The 22,618-nt window shown below is 40.4% G+C and overlaps 1 protein-coding gene across 7 annotated transcripts in view; it reads left to right on the forward strand.

The window, feature by feature from the left end:
- SEMA4D (semaphorin 4D) overlaps positions 1-22,618 on the forward strand; it is a 94,226-nt gene that overhangs the window by 64,964 nt on the left and 6,644 nt on the right. For 4 of the 7 annotated variants that reach the window (XM_065663439.1, XM_065663440.1, XM_065663438.1 and 1 more), the window contains exons 7-16: positions 944-1,037; positions 1,981-2,094; positions 3,201-3,352; positions 4,766-4,941; positions 5,050-5,206; positions 5,957-6,179; positions 6,594-6,709; positions 9,880-10,052; positions 10,281-10,324; positions 11,456-12,667. In XM_065663439.1, coding sequence (XP_065519511.1) covers positions 944-1,037; positions 1,981-2,094; positions 3,201-3,352; positions 4,766-4,941; positions 5,050-5,206; positions 5,957-6,179; positions 6,594-6,709; positions 9,880-10,052; positions 10,281-10,324; positions 11,456-12,369 — 2,163 coding nt within the window. In that variant the 3' untranslated portion in view covers positions 12,370-12,667. Of the gene's footprint in view, positions 1-943; positions 1,038-1,980; positions 2,095-3,200; positions 3,353-4,765; positions 4,942-5,049; positions 5,207-5,956; positions 6,180-6,593; positions 6,710-9,879; positions 10,053-10,280; positions 10,325-11,455; positions 12,668-14,296; positions 14,504-22,618 lie in introns of those variants that run through there. The other 3 variants (XM_065663442.1, XM_065663443.1, XM_065663444.1) reach the window with 2 other exon arrangements.

Here is a 22,618-nt window from a genome sequence, read left to right on the forward strand (position 1 = left end):
ATTCTTTGCATATTGTGCGCTAGCATAAAAACAGTTTCTGAAATTGAAATTGCATTCTTTGTGACTTCCATCCATTACTGAATGTCCCTGCAATTTCTCAGATTCCTGTCTCTACTTGTCTTGTCTCTGCTTCTGGCTATGCCACAGCTTCGTAGTGCTGAGTGCTTCAGAGTGAAGTCTTGGCAGAAAATCAACTCCCTTTTCTTGCTGCTGACTCTTGTATCGTTAGTCTTACTGTGGCTCTTAATTCTGAAATTGAGAAATCTTGTAATTGTTTGTTCTTTTCTGGCTCCCCTGCCTGCAAGTTGGCCTGCCATCACCTCTGAAACATTGCCAGAAGTCATTGCGCTTAGCCTTCAATATCTTCATTACACAGTGTACCTGATCACTTTCCCAGTACTGAGGCTACAGTCATCTTCCTGATCCTCATTCCCTTGTTTTTTAAGGGATTTATAAAGTAGCAGCCAAAATACTCTGTTGCTTTCTGAAATTTAGTTAGATTGTGACCCATCTTGAAAATGACTGAGTCTACTTCAGAAAGCCGCTCCAATTTCTAAACCTCTCCGTTTTTGTGCAGGCTAATTCAGTATTGCCAGCTCTCTCCATATATCAGTTAACTTCTGCCTTTCTTGCTGTCTGGCTTTTTTTTTGGTGCCCTCTCTTGAGGTCTGTCTGGATTCAGCTTTTCATCTTCTGTGCTTTTCTGCTTCCACCCACAAATCATAGGATCACATTTCCTCTCTGTCTGCTGGACTCAGTAAGATTTTCTGAAAATGCCTATTTGCCTTTTATAATACTACCAAAAAATGCCTTTGATGCTGGAAGTTGCTGATGTGGTCCATTATTTAGTGTTAATTCTTTCAGTTACCTTTGCGAGTGAAGTAGCTGAAAGAAAAAAAGTACTAACAGTTGTTCTGTGGTTTTCAACTTAATTTTTTTGCAGAATTTAATTTCATTTGAACTTGGAGGTAAAAATGAAGATGGTAAGGGCAGATGTCCATTTGATCCTGCTCAAAGCTACACATCTGTTATGGTTGGTAAGTTCAGACTTTAATGTCTCATTATTATTTAGAAGAGTGTTTGATATTTTCCACTGTCATTCTCCAGGCTCTCAATATGGAAATGATATATTGTGTCCATGTTTTTACATCTTTACTGTGTATTCAGGTAGATGCTAAAATACTTATGTAGTCAAACTTAGCATGTTTCTTAAAAGGAGAATTTAATACTGTTATTTTGTAAGCAATTTTTAAAAAAATTATTTTAAAACTATATTTTCAGGTGTTTAATATATTAAGTTCAGGTTGTCTCAGTGTACTTTCACTGCCTTTGTAGTATCAATTACTGTCATTCCAGTGAATATAACAGGTAGAATTTTTTTAGCTGTCCTGAAGACATATCCATGAGACAGAATAGGGAAGTAAGAAATATATTCTGTGTGTATTTCTGTACGGTTAGGTACTACTTAATCTTGATTTAGTTAAATCAGAGGTCTTGGGTGTACCCTGGTGTCACAAGACCATAAAAGAGAAGCTCAGAGTAACACAAAATGGGACATAAGGAAGGAAGAATACACTCCCCATATTGTTGCCTAGATTCTTAAAAGTTGAGTTTGAATAATGTTGGCATGGAGGGAGTAAAAGAGTTGCAAAATTTCTGTGTCATTTTTGAAGAAAATTTACATACTGGTACATAAGCCATAGGTTTACATGTAAAGCATTGAAGTACCACAAAAACGGTACTGACTTTTGCCAGTTGCCAGTGTTAGAGCAATAATAATCCCAAGTGTGGAAGTGTCAGCCTTGAGAATAGTAAGGAGAAATGTAAACATAGAAGACATGTCTGGGGCAATTTAGAGGAAATCGTTGTTTATCTTTTCTTGTGGGAAGCTTAAGCTTACATAGTCTCCTGAAATATTTATATACCCTTTTTGATATGTAGTACATAAGAAAGTCTAAAATATTTGTTCTTGTGTTAAAGATGAGGAGCTTTATTCTGGGACTTCCTACAATTTTTTGGGAAGTGAACCTATCATTTCACGGCATTCACATCAAAGCCCTCTCAGAACAGAGTATGCGATACCTTGGCTTAATGGTAAGTGGGCATGAGAACTGTCTGAATCAAACTGTTTTTCATTCTTCAGTGTCACACAGAGTCTAAGTGCCTTACCTGAGTTAAGGGGCAGTTGTCTAATATCTCAAAGATACTGTTATGCTGGCATTCACTGATACGTAAGGGTGTGCCCTTGTGTGCCCTCAAGAAACATTATTTTGAAATACCAGGATTTTTATCGCATTGGCAATGAAAACAGTTTTAAGCTACCCAGGCTTCAACTTGATGTTAAAGTGCTACAGTTTATTTTGCATCTACTTGTTAATCCTTAAGGTAACGCGTCATGGCTATGATATAGTAAGAAGAATGGGTTTGGTCTGTAACAGGCTTTCAAATTGAGCTGATCCTGGTTCCTGATGATTTCGGTTCCTGATGATTTCAGTTCCTGAAATTGAGTATTCACCAAGTTTTGTGAATGCTCAGAGGTTTGTGGCTTTCTCCCAAAAAGAGCCAGAGCCATACAACCAAGAGATGCATTAAGTCCAAAAAGTACAAAATACTGAATTCTGTAATACATGTTGTAACAATACTATCATTTTTAGTGTTTCTGCTAGTAGCTGAAATAGGGGAGCAGCATTCAAGCGAGGGTACCTTTCCAGGCCTGTTAGAAAACTGCACTTGATGCTGAAAAACGTTGGAAGCAATGAGATATCAGACCATAGAATCATAGAATAGTTAGGGTTGGAAAGGACCTCAAGATCATCAAGTTCCAACCCCCCTGCCATGGACAGGGACACCCCTCACTAAACCATCCCACACAAGGCTTCATCCAACCTGGCCTTGAACACCACCAGTGATGGAGCACTCACAACCTCCCTGGGCAACCGATTCCAGAGGTCTCTCAAGTATCTTAGTGCTTTCATGTAGGGCTGTGGGTTTGTGGGTTGTTTCTTTTTTTTTCCCCTCTATTTCTCTTTCTTTAGATATGCTACTCATATTATGAACAGCAAACTGTGCAGGCAAGTCAGTGACTGGAGAGCCTATATGCAGTGTGAGGTTTGGGTGAAAGAGGACTCCTAGAGGGTCATTGAGGGAATCAAGTTAGTAGTCTCATGTATAATATAAAATTCTTCTCTTTGTATTTGTAGAGCCTAATTTTGTTTTTGCTGATGTCATAAGAGCAGACCAAAACAGCACAGATGGAGAAGATGACAAGATATACTTCTTTTTCACTGAGGTGCCTGTGGAGTATGAATTTGTTGGAAAACTGATGATTCCAAGAATAGCTAGAGTGTGCAAGGTGGGACATAGTTCAGTTTACTTTAACTAATACAATTTATTTTAACTAATTCAAGTAGAATTTTGTGTGTGTTAAAATAGCATTTATTATTGTGGACTTACTGCCAATTAAATGGAAGTGGTCAAACTTGGTGAATCAACAGTTTCAATCAGTTATTCAGAACTGAGAAAGCCTTGTTGTTGCTTTGGGAGCAAATACTTGATTTAATTTTGCACAGTGGTAAAATTTCACGAAGCTGTTGGAGCTGACAGAGCCTCAAGGAAAATGGTCACCAGCAGCCTGATTCTGTCACACGTGATGTGTTTAAACCTCAGTTTGTTAGGCTCGTTCAAGTATGTACTTAGGAGTGCTGGTTGAAACTCTTGATGATGAAAAAAGTTATTTTTTAGTAGGTTGATTTAACAAAAACTTTTTCACTGGAATGTATCAATTTCCTCAGGATTTTTTTTTCCAACAGGAAATTTATCTAGCCATTTCATTTTGATGAGGTTGAAATGTTTTATTTAGACCTTACTGTTTTATATTTAAACATGGAAGTCAAAACATCAATAACAAGTTAGTGCTCTTGAGATTTCCATTAAACAAGCAGCTGGAGGCAGGTTTACCATGAAGCTTATTATTGTGGCCCTCTGCCCACTGGCAGCTTGTGCACTCCTTAAAAGGGGAGTATCGTGGAATATGAGAGCTTTATTGCTGCTGTTTGTCTGAAATGGGAATCAATGGCAGGTTGCAAATCTATAATCGTTTATACTTAAATTTTGCAGGTTTCCTCTAATACTTTCCATAGGGAATATGGGAAATATTCAAATGTTCAAATATGCCCTGCTTTTTGAAGACAAGTAACAGAGCTACAGCCTGAGTACTAAATTTTTAAAAACATTTCTAATCAATATATCTTTACTACTTTAAGTCTGGGTTCTGCAAATCCTTAATAAAGGTGGTAACTGTTTGCAGAATTAAGCCACTGCTGCATTTTTTCTAAGGAAATTATTAATATCAGGCAAGTTCAAGTGCTTATGTCATAACATTAGAATTTAAAATCGCAGTTTAGATGTCACAAAACAATGCAATGCTTCTTACTTTTATTAAGGGACAGTATAATACTTCCATACTTATTTTACTTGTTCCAATAAGCAGATTTTTACTCATCTCAATTTTCAAGCGCTGCAGAAGTATGGGTCTTTCTATAAGTCTCATCTCATCTTCCCTCTGTGAACTGATAGAAACCATTCTGTAATATTTTTGTTGACTAATTGTCCTGCGGCTTCTTTATTTTAATGTGCCTATGGTGAAATGTTAGAAAGTAACAGTGCTCAGGAATTCCGTGCTATAGAGTGGTGGTTCTTAAATGCAAAAACGGTGCTAATTCTCCTCACAAACACCTTTTTATTATTTGTTTTTTAATGTCAAAAGAGGGACCAAGGAGGATTAAGGACCTTGCAGAAAAAATGGACTTCCTTTCTGAAGGCCAGATTGATTTGTACCAACCCCGATAAGAATTTAGTTTTCAATATTATCAATGATGTTTTTATTCTCAAGTCTACAACTTTGAAGGAACCAGTGATATACGGCGTCTTCACACCACAACTGTAAGTGTGTACAGCCTTTTCCTGGATAAGTACTTTCAATCTCAGTTGGTTACCATGATAAGTAATAATTACTCCTCTGGTTTTCTTTCTTCTGTCCTGAACTTTTAGCAATAATGTGGGGCTGTCTGCAGTGTGTGCATACAATCTGTCTACTGTAGAAGAGGTTTTCTCAAAAGGAAAATATATGCAGAGTGCTACAGTAGAACAGTCTCATACAAAGTGGGTACGATACAATGGGGAAATTCCTCATCCTCGACCTGGTGCGGTAAGTTTGTATAATTTTGAATCTGATAACAAAAAAATGAAAAAGAGAGACTTCTCTTTATAATGCTTAGGACTAAAGAAACTGGTAAGTATTAGGCAGCTGGCCTGGGTACTTCTTGTTTTAAAGGCTTTGTAGAAAAAACACTCAAGTCATTTATTCTAAACTTTATTCCTGGAAATCGAAAGTGAGTTTTTTAAATCCACAGTCGAGTTATTTGCTGGTTTTGTATTTTCATGATTTTGTTGCTAATTTACTAGTGGCAAAATAGATGTCATTATACACTAGCCAACATCAAGTATTTTTTAGGTCAGTTGAACAGAAATACAGCAAACAGTGTGTTGTCTCAGTGGGTTCAGGAAGTTTATCCAGTACAGTGCATTGCCTGCAAACCAACATGTTCATAGTGCTGGGTCTCTTTCATATTTCTTTTAATTTCTTACATTCCCTGTAGTTACTACTATTAAATGAGGTGACAGGTAAAAGTAGTTAAGAAGCAGGAGATTCTAAAATGTATTTTGGGCCCAAATAAAAATGTAGTCCAAACCTCAGGGATATGTACATCACAGAAGCTGAAGTGCTACGAGACCTGAGAACCCTCCTCAGTAGAATGAGTATAATATAAATGTGTGTTTACTGGCCAGAATAATGCAGAAAAGAAAACACACATAGCTGCTATTAATTGTCTCTCTTTTGTACAAGTAAATGATGTAATTTGGTTGTTGCTCTTTTTTGGTTTGTTCCCCTCATTAGTGCATAAACAATGAAGCCAGAGCATCGAACTATATGAGCTCTTTGAATCTGCCAGACAAAACATTGCAGTTTGTTAAAGATCATCCCCTAATGGATGACTCGGTGACTCCAATGGGAGACAGACCTCGACTAGTAAAACGAGATGTGAAGTACACCCAGATTGTAGTAGACAGAGTCAGAGCACTTAATGGCTCCATATATGATGTTATGTTCATCAGTACAGGTGGGTTTTGCAAAAGACTTTTTTCAGTTCATTAGGCTGAAGTATGTTCAAGGGAAACTCTTCTGAGTTTCCGTATTTACAATGCTTTTACAGCAGTTGGTGCTTTCATTAAAAAGTAAAGGGTGATGGTGAGTGGAGAATCTTGCATGCTTTGAGAAAGCAGTGCAGAAAAAGAGCTGCAAAACTGCAATGAGTGCAGCGAAAATACATTTAAGATAATCCCTAAATGGTCATTCTTGATTCCAAAACGTTATTTCTTGCTCAGAGAGGTCCTTATGGTAACAAATTTAAGGATTGCCATTGGCACACATTGTGTGAAATCTTCAGCTGAACACCAGGCAGACTGAGTCAATTTACATTTTTTCTCTGGCTTTTTATTTTAAAGATATTAAATATTTTACTTTGCTGTTTCAGATCGAGGAGCCCTGCACAAAGCTATCAGCTATGAAAATGGAATGCATATTATTGAAGAAACACAACTTTTCCCCAAATTTGAGCCAGTCCAAACTCTCTTGCTTTCATCCAGAAGAGTAAGTGCTATAATCATCACATCATTCCTCTCATTTTGCTCTTCCTCAAAACTTTTTAGTACTACCTTATAACCTTGTGACAAAAAAAGGCTGTCACTGTGCACAGAGACAAAGGCTGCATCTGTAACTCCTTGCGCTGTAGCAATATTATGTATTGCCTGCTGCATTTCAGTGTCTTAGGTAGGCACAAGCTTCTAAAAGTATGTAGAAATGGGGAATGTGGAGGTTGGGGTACATGTATAGGGGTCTTCACTGTGATTTCATGTGCAGAAGCTGAAAGTTGTGTTTTAAAGTACCGCTTTTCAGGTTAGGAGCTCTGTAAAAATCCTGACCCCTTGTGGCCATTGCCAATCCATGAGGAAAAATCGTTTGGGGGGCTTACCAGAGTAGTGTATCTTTCTGAGGAAATAGACCTAAGATGACTGAACAGTTTCATGTATTAGAGAGACTCGTAGCTGTGTAACCCAAATATTGCAGGCTTCTGCATGCTAGATGTATCATTGGATCAGTCATGTTAGTACAGTAAGGACCTCTGGTGAGGTCCTGTCTGTCTGGCAGGCACCAGCTGCAGCTCCAGTTTGGGGGTACAAGCCTTGCTGCAGGCTCCAAACCCAGGCTATTAATCAGTTGCTTGATTTAATTCTGGGTTTGTGAGAGTGGGAGGATAATTACTCTGTGTACTTTTTACATGAGTTACACTTCTGGCCATAGTTACTCAGACCAGCAGATGCATGAATGTCTGTGAAATCACTACCTAAAGCAGTGGCTTATAGTATCACACCCCTCAAACTGGTGAAATTTTGGGGTTTCTTAAGGGAAGAATAATTCTTGAAATGTCTTGTAGTAATGCTGGTATTCAGTAGCTACCTGGTGATCAATAAAAACTCTGCAGCTAGGCATTTAGTGATACTGCCAAGATATCTTAGAAACAGCTTTTATTTTTGCGTGATACTTCATAAAAATTTCAGTGCTTGTAGATTTTGTAAAGATAGTCATATTTTTTATGTATGATGCATCACACTAGCAACTTACATATGTATACAGTGTGTGTGTGTATATATATATGTATAAAATGTTTGCTGATGTCTTCTATTTTATCTGCAAAGAAAGCTTTAAATGCCTTACTTTGACAGGAAGTTTCAGCATTTGCTTTATGATAGAAGATAGCTGAAATGATCTCATTATCATTATGAGGAGTGGAGATTGGGTCAAGTGTGAGTCATGAAAGATGCATAGTTGTGGTACCACCCAAGCGGGGATTACTTCTGCTCCCCAGCATGAAAACACAAGTTTCTACCTCGCTGGACATCACAGTAGCAATCACAGTTAGTTGCTACTGAAGTAGTTTGTCAAGCTGGTATTGTGGTATGTGTAGTGGCCATAATAAGGATTAATCACAGGAGGTTAATAGTTGCTACCTTGGACCTCTCTGGAGTCAGTCCTTTCTGAACACATTACTGCAGTAGTGTTCAGGCCCTTCCCATGATACATCTACCTTGTTTGGAGAGTAGTAGGCAGTGTCAGATGAGCCTACAGTAGATCCTCCTAACTCCTACTTTACTGAAAGATGTGTCTTGGTTTTAAAACATGAAATTTCAGGATGAAAGACTTGCATTTGAGTGTATGTCTCTCGAGGCTGATTGTCTGTCAGAGTCCATCTTTCAGTAATGTAAGCAGATTCTCTTTTGATACAGTTTTGACTTCCATTGTCCAGCGTCACAGAGTTTCCTTGAAAGCTGTCTGCACACTTCATATGAGGTGGATCCAACCTGATTTGTGCTTGGTCTTGTAGCTTACTCTAAGGAATGCTGCTAGCCAGAGTGCATCATTTGTTAGCTTGATTTTAAAACACTTCCTCATGACCATTTCGTCAAAGAGACTAACCAGTCCTGAATTATCATGGCAAAACCTCCTTACATCCTTAATGAAAGAGTGACAGTGAGCCCCAAACCCAAAATTCATTCCTAAGATGCCCTATTAGTTGAGGCTGTTTCTTATGTCAAGACCAGAAGTCTGTACCACAAAATGAGATTTTTCAAAGAATGTTTCTCTACTGGAATCTCTTGGATGTCTGCCTGTCACTTCGTGACCATATTCCTCCTGCCAGAGTCACTGCAGACACAGTCCCTCAGTACATTTCTACATACTGAGATCTGTATGGTTGCAGTACAGGAAAAGCTACTTTGTGCTTGGATCTGGCTCATTTGCCATGACAACTGCTGTAGGGTGTTGATAAATCCACTCGGTATTCTGCTCAGGATGAAGGCAACCCACTGCCAAGGTGGGGTGTGCTGTTCAGCTTTGTATTCACAGCCTCTCAAAATGACTAGAGGGTTGGTCGCTGGTGTTTTTGGGTTGCAGCGCAGGCTCCTTTCTTAAAGCTTTGCATAATAATACGTAAATTCACGGTGTACCTTTGCTATCGGTTTCCCTGAGCTTTGGAACAGATGAGTGAAATAAGGAAGCTGCCTGCCTTCTATGAGAAGGATGTTCAGGATAAGAGTGGTCTTTTTCTGTCGTGCTTGGGGTAATAATTGTTTGGGATCCCCAGCAGCAGTGGGTGAAACAGCTGTTCCATTTATATCCCCCTTTTTCTTTTCCGTCTTTTCTAGTGCTATTTCCTTTGAATACTGTCCAGTATTTCTCCATGAGTCCCAAGTAGGTAGCTGCATCTGACTTGTAAGGGTGCTGCCGATGTGGCTGCAGAGACCCAGCTGGCAGAAGAGCTGAGGGAAGTGGTGCTGCTTTGGTTAACAGGAGCAGGAGCAGGTCCTACATACAGCGGGCCTTGCCTGTTCAGGCTCGCTTGTGCCTGCTTCAGCCCTGTCATCAGCACAGACTTGCCTTGCCTCATAGAAGGATTGTCAGTGCATTTGTATTTGTGGAAAATACCTGTGATGAAGCCATGGTTAGACGTGGTTGCTTTCCATTCTCATAAGCTGTATCTATTTCAGGTTTTTGTTCTTTTGTCTCCTTGCACTTCCAGACTAGCTGAATATTTTCCTAAGCTTCCTTTCTAAGGTAATCAAAATGCTTGTTCTGCTCCTTGTTCCAGTTTTTACAAATATGGCTGTTATATATGCAACTTTTTAAATTGTTTCATGGGTTGGTTTGTTTGGCTTTGAGGAAATGACTGGGTGTGTTGGTTTTTGTGCTTTGTTTTTTTTTAGGGCAGAAGATACCTCTATGCTGGTTCTAATTCTGGTGTAGTTCAGTCTCCAGTTGCATTCTGTGACAAGTACACCACTTGTGTTGACTGTGTTTTAGCAAGGGATCCTTACTGTGCTTGGAAACCCCATGAAGCTTCCTGCATTGATATTTTTAAAGAAGATGAAATTGAAAGGTAATGGTAGCCTTTTATTACCTTACAGTTACAATCAGTATTGCATCAGCCTCTCCCATTATGGATAGTGCCTTTTTTTAAGCCAAATGTTTTCATATACAGACTTTTTCTTATCTGTCTACATCTGCTTGTGCTGTTTAGATAAAATGAATCTTGCTTAGGACAAGAGGATGGGCAGGCTGTAGGAAACAAGATTTGAAATTGTAATACTTGGACTTCCTTTTACAGGAACTGGATTCAGAACATAGGTGGAGATGCATCGTCTTGTTCTGGTGAGTAGGTCTTCAAAGAGCTCTTTCATGCCTCTAGGTGAAGTAGTGAAAGTTGTGTTTAGTTTGACTTTTTTTTTGTGATTATTGGAACATTCATTTATATTTTAATAGGTATGATACTGTACTTTTGAATATTTGAGCACCTGTACAGCCTGCATGTTGTCTTAAAATGTCTGTGTTTGTATGCATTTCAGTGTGCAGTGCACAAACCGCTGAAATGAATGGGGGCACCTCAACAGCGACTTGTGAATGAAAGTAGTATTTGCCATAAGTAGTTCTAGTGCAGAGGCCTGTCTCTGTGGTACAGCATTTGACATTCTACTGTGAGGCTTGATAAGTGCTTGGTTATAGCGGCTGGATCAGAGCAAATGGTCCCCAAAAAAGCTGATTTTCTGGTGAGAGGGAAGGGTGACTCAGAACATGATACAGAACAGCTGAAGTACCCTTTGCAGTGATTTAATGAAAGTAACCACAGGTCCTTTCTTTATAATACGTGCTGCTGCCACCAGATGAAGGAGATCTTAAGAGTAGTGTTCCAGGAGGTTTTTACTGCAGTAAAAAAAAATCTGCAGAGTTTGATTTACTCTATTTTTATTTCTAATTCAAGCAAAGCATGGACCACCATGTGAGTTTTGCTTGTTAGTTTTTCATGAATTTATGGTGTTGCACTGTGGGTGTGCAGTAAGTGCTGGTATTTTTTAGAAGAGAGTTCAAGTTGAGTAACAGCACTTTGTTCAGTTCCTTCTTGGATATTTTGTAGCTGCTGATTTACTTAAAGTGCACTAATCGCATATAAAGTGATACCAAATTCAGCACCTTGTCTCAAACAATGACTCCTCTCAGATGCACACTCAGTTGCGGATCAACAACATGTCATCCTTATTTGGAAGTGGAGGATGTCTTAGAGTTTGAGGTGTCCTATCTTCTAGTCTGTCTTGATGTCTCGCACGCAATTGTAGCTTGGTATTTTGCTAAGATCTTTGCATGCTGTCATCTTGGTCTTGTGAGGTAATCTGAATGCCTTAATCTTTACATTTCTGTTAAGACTATAGCACAGTCTTGTGAAATTACACGGATTAGAGCAAATGGGAGTCATTGCTGATACTCTGCACATTTATTTTGATGTTCCAGATAAAGTAAGCGAGAATTCCCTACAGCATACATTCAAGCATGGGAGCACAGCAGAACTCAAGTGTTCTCAAAAGTCCAATCTGGCACAGGTAGTTTGGAAGTTCAAAGATGATGTGCTGAGAGTGGAGAGTCCCAAGTACCGCCTGCTGGAAAAGGCACTGCTCATCTTCAATTTATCAGAAGGAGACAGCGGTGTTTACCAGTGTTTGTCAGAAGAAAAAGTGAAGAATAAGAAATTTTCTCAAGTGCTGGCTAAGCATGTCTTGGAACTGAAAAAGATCCAGCATACCACGGTGGGCCCCACCGCGGCAGCTGCACCAACAGAAGGTAATAGTGATGTGCCGAAAGTGTCAGCTGTATCAACTGAGGGGTCAACTGCTCACACTTTGACTACTCATATGGTACCAGTAACAACAGCAAGGATAGTAACAAAGCCCCTTGGCTCTGTTCTAACAAGTGCACCCTCCAATACAGAGCTCTTCAATTCCATTCCTGATGCGGTCCCGGAAAAGACAATGTTCCTCAAGTCAAATGATAACTTCCTGTTGATGTTCCTCTTCCTCTTCTTTTTTATTCTGTTCTTGTGCCTGCTCTCCTACAACTGTTACAAAGGGTACTTGCCAGGGCAGTGCTTGAAATTCCGCTCCATCATGCTGCTTGGTAAGAAGAAAAAGTCAGATTTTTCTGACTGCGAGCAAAGCGTGAAGGAGACACTGGTGGAGCAAGGTAGCGTCAGCCACCAGAGCGGGGAGCAGCCGAAGCCAGCACACGACACTGGCTATGAGACTGAGCCTGACTGTGTGAACGGCCAGCTGCAGGCTGGGGATTCGCAGGCATCCCGAGAGGCCAAGGACAAGCCCTTCGATGTCAAGTGTGAGCTCAAGTACGCCGACTCCGACGCAGATGGAGACTGAAGGACCCGATTGTCTGATTAAGTGGTGCAAGTCGGCTGTGGTCCCGTGGCTAGCTATTTGAGCACAGAGAGCACGGGTGTGACCGCTGAGCCATAGTGGGGATTACATGCTTATGCTGTACAGCAAGCCAATTAGCATTCAGATCTCGCCAGATTAGAGAAATAGTGTTCTTGTCTGCAGACCATAGCATCTTGTGTTGTGCTGTCTTATACTTTTATTTTAAATGGCCAGTTTCAGATCACCATTTGTTTGTTCCCAATTTTAGCCCCAAAGAGCGCTTTGCTCTCATGAGCGGTTATTTGCTTGTTCTTCAGCCCTCTTCTTCCCGTAGGATAAAAGTAATTTTCTAATTCAGTTGGCTTTAAAAAGTACTTCAGTCTACACATATTTTTCGCTGACATTAAAAAGACCTAGTTTCATTTTAATTCCAAATTGGAAATTAAGTTTAGTTTATCAGATTGGTAAATAATAGACTTTGTCCAGATTGGGACATTTTTTTTTCTCTTTGCTTCTAGTGATTACTTTTAGTTTCATGCTTTGTGTTTTGACACACTAGGTCTCTTTAGTTGTTTAAAGTTAATTTTTTTAACTGCTTTGTAAGTATCTGAGATTTTAAGGAATAATGGGGATAGTATTGCCTTGATTTGTGTAAGACTCAGGGATAATCTTGTTTAAAGGCTTTTTTCTTCACTGCTTTCTAGCAGTTTAGGTACAACAGTATCAGTACAAAACATGGAGTAAGTGGGGGGAGGGAGGAAGTAATAGGTTTAGGAATGCTCTTTTCTCATATTTTTTCCCTTCCCTCCCCCCCCAGCCAGCAAGCTGGACACAATCGTGTTCTGTTTTCTGTACAAGACTGAATTTCTTTGATTTTTCTTCTTGGCTTTATTTTGTTTTGGTTTGTTGTTTTTGTTGTGGTTTTTTTTTTTTATGAAACAGTGCAGGCAAGCAGGTATCAGTTAGCAGTGACGCAGAGAGAGGTTTTTGCACGGTGGAAGCAGAGCTGGAATCAAGAAGAATTAACTACAGTAATTCAGCTAGTGACTCGCTGGAACGGACTGTTAGGATACAGCCTGATGAGAAAACATTGCCGATTCTTTTTCTTTTTTTCAGATTCAGAAATAACTCAGCTTCTTTTTGTGACAAATCTTTGCAGCGTCACCCTTTCTGGATGACAGGTTCCCAATCTCCTATGCAACTGGAGACTGAAACTGGAGCTGCTCAAAACAATCAGTTTGACCTCTTTATGTGAATCATGCCTGCAGTCGTGAAAGTGTGCGTTTGTTCTCAGCCTGGTTCACAGCAGCACTGTTTGTCTGTAAAAGCATTTTGTGCGGTACAGTCTTGAAGAATTGTTCCTCTCACTGCATCTTTCTGTAAATATTGCTAGAAGTAGAATACATTTTAACAGTAAACAGTATGCCTGGGCTGCTTTTCTGTGTTGAACTTTCACGCGAATATAATTTAGACCATCTTAGTGTAAACAGTTTATATTTTATAAGATTCAGTTTTGTTTTATTTTTCTATTTTTAATTATGTGCATATAACAGAATAAATATTAAAATAAATTGTATTATACCTTGACTTTTATGAAACTTGACACAGTGACACCACTTTCCATATTGCAAGCACTGATGCTCCTTATGGTTTCCTTTAAGGAGGGAAAAGTAGCTACAAAAGTTTCAGTTGGGAGCAGATTCTCTTCTCAGCTGTAATTGAATGGGTTATAACCCAGGGCTGGGTGGAAGGATGGAAAAAGAAATGTGGGTGAAGGAAGAAAGCGCTCTAGGGGCTTCAGGATACTTCCTTTTACTACTCTTCTAAAATTCATTTGTGTCTCTGCATTATTTCTTCAGTGTGATGTATTTCTTACAACTTCTTTCCTTAGTACCCTCTTTTTTCTTTTCTGTCCTCTTCTGTCACACAGCCTCATCTCCTATACCTTTCCCTCCTACTGGTACCTCCTTTTTGTCCTGTGTTGGGAGTGACTCATCTCCTTCACCCACCAGTACCCAGCCTGATGTTTGGTCTAGCACAGACTCTGTAAAGATCATGTTGTTGCCACCTTTCTTAAGTGACCAGGCACAGCATGTTAGTGTCCGGGGACCCTTTCGTCTCTTCTGCCAAGCCACAGGTAAGTTGGAGGACCCCTGTCTAAACCAGCATTTTCTGCATTAAAGGTCTAGACATATTGTTATGTACTGTATATGGTTTACTTTTTGGATATTGGAGGGGGGAGGAGGGAGGAGGAAAGAAAACAGACCGTTTCAGCGTATATTATCAGTATGCAGTTACTGAGAATCTGGCACTGTGAATGCTGTAAAATGCAGGCTCTTATTTAGCAGCCTACTGTAGTATATTAATAGGCAATTAATTCTGATAGGCTCACTTGCATGCTTTGAAGGAGTTCACTGAATCATGTTTGCATATGGATGTTTAGCAGGTAAATATTCTTCACTATCGATATGTATGCTATTTAAAAATACACTTCTGTTGGATTTGTATTTAGTGTATGTTTCTGGTCTAGGTCAGTTACTCTTTCTTCAGTCTTATTTCAAGTGGTAAAGTACTTAGAGTAATGACAACTTCCATTTAATGAAGAATATATTATCTAAAGTTCACAGGAGAGGGGCAAAGCTCTTTTCTGTATAGAAATTCAACATTTGTCTTTATGTTTTTATTTGCATAGTAGTTACCTGTTCGATGAGATTTAATGGACCTAGATTAGCCTTAACATGTAACCTTATTCCTGAAGAGACTGTAGGTGGAGATTTATTTTTGAAAGTAGCACTGGTTTGTATTATGCGTTACTGTTACACAGAATCAGGTCAAAAGTATAAATTACTTTTAGAGTAGATCTTAACAAAGGCATGATTTGTATTTCCATGAATAAAAAGAACGACAGTGGGATGTGGGTTCTTTCACAGAATAGAAACACAGAATCATTTAGATTGGAAAAGACCTTTCAGCAATAATTCGTTCACTGTTTGTATGGACAACTCAGAAACTTTTTGTTGTCCACCGTGGAAAAAAAATTGTAATAATAGCACAAAGGATTTAATCAGTTTGATCGTGCTGAGTATCTGGAATTTATTCTAAAGTTGCTTTTTTTCATCCAGCGATGTGTTATTTTAACATGATACCTGTGCTGCTTTTAAAAAATTGGCAGTAATTGTAATTTGCCTTCACAGTGAACTTAAGCAATAAGGAGCCGTGTCCTAAAGTCAGCTTGTAGAATTTACTCCTGAGGAGGTATGGATGAAGACTGGAAGAAACAGGAATCAGGCACCCAAGAGGTGCAGGGGTGGCAGAGGCAGGGACAAGAAGAGCCACCAGTGGAGGCATTTCTGACCACTTTCAGAGAATGAGGGAGGACTGGGCTTTGTGGTATGAGTGGGGGACTGACTCCCTTTGGGAAATAAGACATTTGGATACTACATCACACCCTTGCCCAGAATTGCAGCTTTATTCTGATCATTTAAAATAACCAACCACCAAAAAACCTCCAACCAAACAAAAATATCCAACAAATAGGCAACTGAACAAGCAACAACAAATGCAAACCAGCAGCTTAGCTGGCTGATGCAGACCTTTTGCGTCTTTCTTGGACCTGCACTTAAGGATGTATAAACTTACCCTGGCTGGGGTGGCTTAGCAAATACTTCTGCTAGGAAGCTGTCTGCTTGGATTTACTTGGGTTCCTTTAGTGCCTGTTGATGTTTCTTCATATAAACATAACTGTAACAAAGCTTAATTTCACTCAGCTATGCACATAAGGTAAAATGTGTTTGCAAGGAGCAGAAGGGTTAAATGTTGTACCCGGACTAATGTGTAAATGATAGGTACCAGCAAGTGTATGATGCAAGTACAGATTGCCACATCATCCAGTCAAAAAACTGAGGTTTATTTTCAGTCAAGTTTCTAAAATTTTATGAGAATTGCTGAATCTTTTTTTTTTCTTTTTATTGTACATGTCTGTTTCAAGTTGTCTGGAAACTGAGCAGGAGTTGGTGGGTTCTCTCACTCGTCTGTTACTCATGCCACATGTTTTAACCTGAAAGCTGCCTAAGGATAATACTTTACAAGCTTGTAACAGTCTAATTTCAACAACATTAAGTGGATACAGCACAAAGAGCCAGATGCACACACTGTTTTTTTCTGAGAAATTAAGTTTTTCAGGAACGGAGTACTCCTGCCTTTCCTGAAAAGGAGGGAACACGGCTCCCTTCACAAACTGCCACCCAGATTCTCTCTGCTCCTCTGAAGAGTCCCACATCTACACATTTCTCCAAAGACCTGTCTGCTAGAAACACACTGGGAAGCCTTAGGTCTCCTATCTGCTTTCTCCAGCCCTTTAAAGGCATTTGAGGCAGGTTACAAGTAAATTGAACAAAATACTACACCATTTGTTGCTAGGGAGCGGCAGTGAGTGGATGCTGTATATACCTGCTCTGATGTGCTCTGTTGAATTCAGGGACAGTTGAAACAGGCTTTTTCCTAGCAGTTTTGGTTCTTGTTAAAGATGTTTTACTGACACCTCACCCAGCTGTAGAGTAGTATTTTCTTGACCTTAACTTCACAGACAAGTGATGAAGTACTAGAATATCCTGAGTGTGCTGAGCTACAATTTAAATACATTTATAATCAGAAATAGTGCAAAATGTTAAGCTTTATTTGTGGTTTTGGCCTCAGATTCAGAAGTTCTCCAGCATCCAAGATTTGGATGGTGTCAAGAAGTCTAATCTCCTCCTTTAGCTCCTCTGAAGCTGGAATTTTTCCATAGTGGTTTCTAAACTTTTTAGTATCATTAAAATAACCCCGGGAATGTGAACCCCAGGTAAACGTTCTGCAAACTCAGCAATATTCTGTAAAGGAGTTATTTTGTGAAGATACTGAGATTAGTATCTGGTAACTCCCACATACAATGCCTGTGCCCTGTGGCCATGGTGTTTTAAAGGGAGTGCAAGACAGCTTCCCACATCCACATGGGAAAAGGTCTGTAACTGACAAGAATGAGACTCGCAAGTGATTCACTGCAATTTTTCTGTCTTTGTGAAGCTTGAAGTTGCACTGAAAGGCAGGTGTGTGGTGTGTGTGTGCATGTGTGTGGCTATGGTGCCCTTCACCGAGTGCTGCTGCAGACTGGATGAAGTTCTAGACAAAGCCCATTTAGAGTGAGTCCAGTTGTGGCCCTGTTGGCTGAGGGTTGGCTGTACTGCTGTCATGAAGTGCTGTGCAGCATGGGTCTGGGCACCGGGGCTCAATCCTTGCACCCCGGGGTGTGCTCAGTCTGCCCCAGGAGGAGGAGCACCTCATGTCAGAGGCTAACTTGCCGGTGGAAATGAGTAAACGTTCCCTCTGGAACTGGCTGTCTAAGTCATCTTGGGGTGAGGCTTCCTAGATCAACTGCATTGCCTGTGATGCCCTGGGGTGACCTGGCACAAAGCATTCAGAACTCAGGAGAGGCGTGGAGGTGCACAGCACCCAGAGCAGAATGAGCCTGTGGAGGAAGGGGCTTTGTGCTGGACAGCAACAAGTTTTCCTAAGACTACAAATTACAGCTTTTTAGTTACAGCATGTCAATATCTTAAAATGGAGTTTACTTCAGTTGTCACTTTGTTCTAATCTTACAAGAACACAAACAAACAGCAGTTTCCCATGGACACACACTTCTGCTTCAGAACCAGTTGCAGTTTTCCAGTGTTGGGTGGTTTGTTGGTTTTTTTTTTTTTTTATTTGGTTTTTTTTGGTGTTTTTTGTGAACTGCTGTATAAAATATTCCCCAGAACATGTCTTCGTGTCTTCATCAGTGTTTCTTAGTAGTTATACCTGTGGACAGATGTACCATTAGTTTTTGATGCCTGGAAATGGTTTAACTGGTAGCTTAGAAGCGAAAAGCTCTGCATATCCCAGAACAATTAAACCCTCTGCACAAATACTTCAAAACTTTCTCTATTTTTTTTTTTAAAGTGTTTGTGCAGTGTACCTATATTTACATGGTGATGCTTTGTTGAAACAATAGCCTTGAATTTGATCTCTCTGGTTGCTTAGTAATCTGTGGTTCGTTTGGCTTTATCCTCATCCAGGAATGCTAAGTCCTGTATCCCGCTTTATGGATTACCTTCTCTTCAGACTTTTGGTGTTCTATTGCATGCTGTCTGTGTATGACTCAGTTTCAGCATCTTCGGCTACAGTAATCTCACAGCAGTGGTCAGCTTTTAATTCTGTAGTTTTGTACCACTTCTTTCAGTGATCTCTGCACTGACTGAATATTCATCACTTAAAGGCATCTCAGAGTAAAACCATTCCTTTGTGCAGATCTCTGATATGCCACCTGGTTTTCATTTTTTGAGGTGCATCTAGAATATGCATCATCTAAAAGATGTATCTCAAACAGTAAATCTCAAGAAGTTGAAAAAATTGTTCCTTTATTAACAGAAAAGGGCTTAAAAGTTGTGACATAAAATTATAAAATTGCGTGAATATTGCAGACCATTTTTACATAATACACAGACATTAGAAGTATCTTTCTTATCTTACTTACTAGAAGTATCTTTGTTACTTTAGGTTGCAGTATCTCAGGCCTGCAGTTATCTTAGTAAGACATTGGCACTTTTAGTTACAGTCACCAGGGTCTGCCATGGCCCTCTTACATGCAAACCTGACAGCATTAAACACCTTTGTGTTGGTGTTACCGGTGCTCTGATGGCTTTCTCCACTGGAGACTTCTGTAGCACAACTGAAAGTTTAACGTCCCTGGGGACTAGAGGATGCATCCTAAAATTCTGTCAAAACAGCAGATTTTGGAAAATTTCTGTGGAAATTTCTCTTGCTGTGCACTTTCACCTGTAAAGCTTGGAGTCGGGCAAAGAAATACGTGGAAAGGAACACACTCCCCCCTTTTAGTGTTTTCTTGTAAGGACTAGAATAAGCTCAGTTGGGGAAGCCTCCCCTTGTTTGACTTAAATTTGTAAATGCTTAAAACATAATGAAACATTAGAATATCTTTCTCCCCATGAGAAAATCGTGTCCAGTTAGGAGCTGTAGTTGTGGTCTGTAAGTATTACCAGTGTGTGATGTGCTTAAAACATTCCAGACTGCACTGCATGCTGTAATGTATTCCCAGCTATACCAGTAGGTGAGTGTTCTTGCACACTCATTGGTAAATTCTATCCACAGCATCATGTGTCAGCAGAGGGTTTAGGTAAATTAAGCCCACCACATAGTTTTAAAAGGGTTTGACTGGTTTCTGCAGTTTCAACAAGACATCCTTGTGAGAATTTGTCAGAAAGTCTCTTGAGACTGAGGAATACACCAGGTGCCCCTATGGAGGGGTATCTCTGTGAAGCAGCAGCTCTGCTCCTTAGTTGATCAACTCAGCTCTTCGGCTTACTTTTGCAATTGGGTGCTACACGGGCCATTTGCAGAGATGACCTGATTTGGTCACAAAATGGGCACTGCTCACCATTTCAATTTAGTATCTGTGTGATTATGGGGGGAGTGCAAGGAAAAGGTACTGCAGACTCTGTGGCAGCTTCTATGGTTTGACTAGGTATATATAAAAGAAGTTTGCTTCACACTGGAGGCTTGGATGTTATTTCTAATGACTTTTGGCTTGTGTCTTGTTTCAGGAGAGATTCACTTTGGTGTGTATCTGCTTCTGTGTACCGTTTGCTTACAAGACCTTTACCTGACCTCCCAGCTGTCTTTCTTCTTTAGAAATGCAAAATAAATAGTTAAAACTGTTTTTCTCCTTACTAATATGCAGCTCTCATTTAGTGATGTCGCAGCCAGTCCTGCCTAGTGAGATGTGGTGGAGTTGGTTGGGTGTCACAGTCTCTGTGTGCTCTTCCTCAGAACTTCTTGTTACCTAAGCAGCCCGGTTGCAAACCATCTACCGGAGAGAGTTACAACCTGTAGGCTTGTGATAACTAATCGCTCTGCAGGATGGCTGATAAAACTGGGCACTGATTTGGAGCACAGCTGTCTCCTCTTTTTTAACTACTTCAGCAGCAGGTGCTTACCACCGTGTCGTGGTTTAAGCCCAGCCAGTAACTCAGAACCACGCAGCCGCTTGCTCACTGCCCCCTTCTTCCTCTGCCAGCTCCCAGAGGGATGGGGAGGAGAATCAAGAGAATGTAACTAACTCCCACGGGTTGAGCTAAGAACAGCCCAGTAACTAAGGTGTAACACAAATCACTGCTGCTACCACCAATGATAAGGGAAATAACAAGGGAAGAGAATACAACTGCTCACCACCCCCTGACCGATACCCAGCCCGACTGAGCAGTGATCTAACCCTTCTGGGTAACTGCCCCCAGTTTATATAGTGGGCATGATGTGCTGTGGTATGGAATGCCTCTTTGGCTAGTTTGGGTCAGGTGCCCTGTCTCTGCTTCCTCCCAGATTCCCTTCCTCCCTTGCAGAGCATGAGACTCAGAAAGTCCTTGGTCAGACTAAACATTACTGAGCAACAACTAAAATCATCGGTGTTATCAGCATTTTTGCCAGGCTGAAAGTCAAAAACACAGCACTGCACCAGCTACTGAGAAGAAGAAAAATGACTGCGACTGCTTAACCAAGGACACAGAGATGCTTCAACATGTCATTGTTCCCTCTGTGGAGATGAAAATCTTATTTCCAGTTCTTCTTCACCTAGATCTGTCTGGTGAACAATGGAGCAGAAGCCATAGCTTGTGCACTCTGGAGAGAAGCAGTGATTTCTAGAGAGCATGTTACTCCTTCAAATATATTCTTCAGTTCTCCAATTGACATAGTAGGTGTGTGAGCTGATAGGAGGGACAAAAATCAGTGAGCAAGTTCAAACTGGAACTTGATGTTTTTTTCTGCCAGTCCTAATTCTAGATGCTAGTGCTTCGTTTAATTATTCTGTAAAGACAATTATCTGGGTACATGCTGCAAACCCTTTTTTGGGACCACTCGGAGAATATCTGCATAAATGCTGTTCATCACAGGGAGCATAGGCAGTTATGGATCACATTTTCATCTCATTTTCCCAACCTGCTTTTGCATTGCACCCTGAGCAGGCAGATGCGGCGTCCTACCTCCACCTCCACACACGGTGCCTCGTACCCTCTGGTGACAGGCAGCTTCCCCCAGCTTCTGTGATTCACAGGAAACACTTCCTGCTTTTAATCTGCCTTGATAAGGCCACGTCAGCTTGTGATGGTGTTACACCAATGGGTTAGTAACTGACAAGAGCACCAGGTTTTTGAAGGAGCATGTCATGGCTTCCTCAGTATGAAATATTCGGTGTTTGAAGTAATATTCTTTGTTAGCATTTCAGAGAGGTCTGTTTTTTCTGGGATTTTCCTTTTTCGTTGCTGTCAACCTATTCCTAGTTTGTTTTCTAAGAAGTTTTGCCCCTATTTAAAAAAAACAAGCCGACCAACCCCAAAACTCCCAGTGACGAGATGCAGCCTACCAACCTTGTGCAGTTTTCAGTGTACTGCAGTGTACTGCAGTGCAGTGATGCTTGTCTAATTTAGATTCCTTCCTTCTTTCTCTCCCCGCTTTTCCAATCTGTTTCCCTCCTGATGGCTTCATGTACTATGTATTTATTACTCTACTAGCATGTCAGCAGCAGTGGCTGACTCCTACAACTTAAGAAACTGTGACCAGCTTTAAATCTAACTTTCATCCCTCTGCGGAGTAGTGCTGGTGGCTGTTTTCCATGTTAATGATTGACTGACCTTCTGTGCCAGCTCCGATCTCTGATTTAAAATAATCTTTCTGCACTCAGATTATAGTGTCGGTTTAAAACTTAATCCCTGCTCTGGATGACAGCTTTCCTACATGATCTTGGTTTTCTGACATCTCGGATGTTTAGTTCAGTAGCATTTGGTACAAGCCAAAGCTGCAAGTTAGATGGCAAGCATTAACTCCAGGCATCCCTTTTTTAAGATTAACATTATTATTTTTTATCCGCTGCACGTTTTGAGCTTTGAAAGGGGTTTTGGTGTGTACTGGGGGAATAAAGCTAAACTTCCTGTCACTGAGGATAGCCTCTGGTAGCAGTTCTGTGTCTAGATCATAGGAATTTGTGTGGACATCTTGTTACCCTGCCAGGATTTCTCTGTGGGATACCTGTCGGTTATCTTCACTGGATTTCAGTTTGCTGTCAGGTTTCAGAGATTAGCTTTGCTGGGGAAAGCTTTAAGAGGTTTAGGCTTGTTGACAGCTCCTGCTTTCTTTCACCCGACTTACCTCCCTCTATCTTGAAGTGTTT

This window comes from Lathamus discolor, chromosome Z (genome assembly GCF_037157495.1).
Source record: "Lathamus discolor isolate bLatDis1 chromosome Z, bLatDis1.hap1, whole genome shotgun sequence".
Taxonomy (NCBI): Eukaryota; Metazoa; Chordata; class Aves; order Psittaciformes; family Psittacidae; genus Lathamus; species Lathamus discolor.